This window comes from Centruroides sculpturatus, unplaced genomic scaffold (assembly GCF_000671375.1).
Source record: "Centruroides sculpturatus isolate CEXI.00-Female unplaced genomic scaffold, Cexi_2.0 scaffold1181, whole genome shotgun sequence".
Lineage (NCBI taxonomy): Eukaryota > Metazoa > Arthropoda > Arachnida > Scorpiones > Buthidae > Centruroides > Centruroides sculpturatus.
In genome coordinates, this window is record NW_019385707.1 from 9511 (window position 1) to 12180 (window position 2670).

Consider the following 2670-nt stretch of genomic DNA (forward strand, 5'->3'; position numbering starts at 1 on the left):
TCCTCATCCGAGGATGATAATTCTTTTTCCTCAGAACAAGAAGAACCACCACCACCACCACGAAAAAGACGGAGATGGGGAGATGGAGGCCTTAAAACAGGTGTGTATTAAATAAAACTTCTTTATATTTTTTGAGTATTGAAAACATTTTTAACGAATCTAAAAAGTACACAAATCTGTTGGATATAATCGGTATTATATTTAAGCCTAAGTCATATATAAAAACAGCTCAATATTCACAGCGAATCAGATGATTATTGTTGTATTTTCTGAATAAATAGTGCAAACACGCAATTTAAAAAAAAAACATGATAGATTAACCTAATCCACACCCTGTAACATGTCCTATCAAGTTGAATGAGGAAAAATCGGTTACCTATTTTTGTGGGTCAAGCTGAATGCACAAGTTGTTTATTAAGGAAAATCCTGTACCAGTATTTTCCTCCTAGTTTAGTATAAATAGTGCCTGAGTTTCGGGGATATAATTTCGAATACGGGCATATCTTGTAATAGAAGAATCTTGTAATAGAAGAAAATGACAACGATTGAATGCTGGAAATTAGCAAAACTGAATAGTAAGTTTTTTCATATGTGTTTAGTATTAATATTATATATATATAAATTAATTTTTATTATTTAGATTATCCAGGGGTTATAATCGATTGCGAGGGATTCAGATTTAAAAATGAGCTCCTCTTACAACTCTCTGATGGTTTTTTAACGAGGCAAATCAGATACGTAGGATTTAATTCCGAGCATTTTGGGATTCTTAATTTTTCCATCCCAAAATACAATGGAGGAAATTAACCCCCACTGATAAAAAACCCGTCAGATTTTGTAACAGCTTACATAAGCTATATTTGGCATATCGTGGTAAAAATGATGGTGATCAGTGGATACATCATGAAAATGTTGTATTCACTATCCAAAATTTTTTCAAAAATTATGATTTTATTTTTTTAAAGGTGGGAAAATTGAAAAATGTTTAATTAGAAGGGGGAGCGACCGCATTCTTAAAATCTACTCATTAGATGTAAAAAAATCTGGGGTACCAAATTCCTCGAAAATTAAAATCCCATGTTCTCATCATGAAAACTTCATTGAGCACTGTGCATTGTGTGATGTTTTTTCATACAAGTATTACATGAAAACAGGTAAAAAATATTTTATATTCTTTTTAAATATTATCGCATTTCAGAAATACTAAATATATATTTTTTATTATATAGAATTGTCGGACATTTTTTGAAAAAAAATCATTGAGGAAAAAATGTAAATTTTTGTGAATAAAAACGCAATTTTTATATTTTAAATAGATTTTTTTATTAAATTACAACACTGGTTATTGGTTATTACAATCGGTTTTGATAAATGAAAATTATTTTTAACAAAATTTTTAACAAATTCATCGTTATAAAATTAATCTGTTACATGCAGTTCTGATAAATATAGATTTCTATTAATTTTATATAAAAAATATAAGCAGAAATAACCACAGTTTAAGGAAAACAAACTGATGAATAATATTATTCTAACAATATCTTTTTGAATTTTGTTTTATAAATATTATGATACTCGCTTTCCTCGGTTTTAATCCATAACTATCGTAATAAATGCAAGAATTTTTATCTTTGGTAAAAAGTACCGATATCAAATGACTTCCCGGCTTATTTTTTTCATCTAAATTAATTATAAAAGATTGTTTATTACCAACTCGAAACGGTAGATCGTCCAATGCAAACCTCCTCCGAAATTTCTTTTTATTTTCGGATCGCTTGCTACTAATCTCCACAACGTAACGGGTATTCATTCAATTAATAATCGACGAATACGGTTCGTGAATAATCGATTTCTAAGGTATTATTATATTCTAGCAAACAAATAATGTTTATGGTTTCTGGTATCGCCTTCGAAAACTTTATTTCCACAGAGATATTTCCTAGCTGGTCTATGCTAACGTGCGACTCGGAGCCTGATTTATCGGGTGTAAGATCAAAACAATATAAATTATAACCGTCTCGGTACTCGTCGTACGATATATTTATAGATTTGTGATGATGAATACATCTGGTATCTTCGAATAACGAGATAAAATTTCTTGCATAAATTTTATTGCTATAATCCAGAGTATAGGATTTAGAAGGTATCATTTGATTGTCTTTTGATAAACATATATAATTTAAATCATAATTTTTAAAATTAAAAGGATTACGCTTCACATTTCCATTAAATGCAGAATTAGAAACTAATCCGAGAGTTATTCTATAAGGTAGTTGACCGATAACAACGTTTGATATACTTGTAGACTGAATCCCGCTAGTTAATGTAAAGACTTTAACATCTGTCCTACGGAACGGTAATTTAATTATACCGGTTTGGAGCGCTTTTTCAATTCCTATCTGTATTGACGAACTAACGTCTACTTTATTAATTTTTAGCGAGGCGTTTTTAATAATAATTTTATAGTTGTCGTTATCCGCCATTAGCGCAAAATTTTCTTTAGATCTCTCCAATTTAATTCTTAGGTCTACATTGTTCGTTAGAAGCTTAGGCTGGTTCGCTAAATCGATATGAAGACGTCCCATTAAATCTATTATTCTACTTCCTTTGCTGATGTTAAATCTTTTAACTAATCCGTAGTTAGTATTATTTTCATCTAACGGATTTATC

General features: G+C 29.7%; 1 protein-coding gene across 1 annotated transcript in view; it reads right to left on the reverse strand.

Moving 5' to 3' along the window:
- Nucleotides 1-1814: 1814 nt before the first annotated feature.
- The window catches only part of LOC111641380 (uncharacterized protein F54H12.2-like), an 8822-nt gene continuing 7966 nt past the window's right edge, over nucleotides 1815-2670 (reverse strand). The window contains exon 2 of the mRNA XM_023387536.1: nucleotides 1815-2656. Within this exon, the coding sequence (XP_023243304.1) occupies nucleotides 1815-2656 (842 nt within the window). The remainder of the gene's footprint in view (nucleotides 2657-2670) is intronic.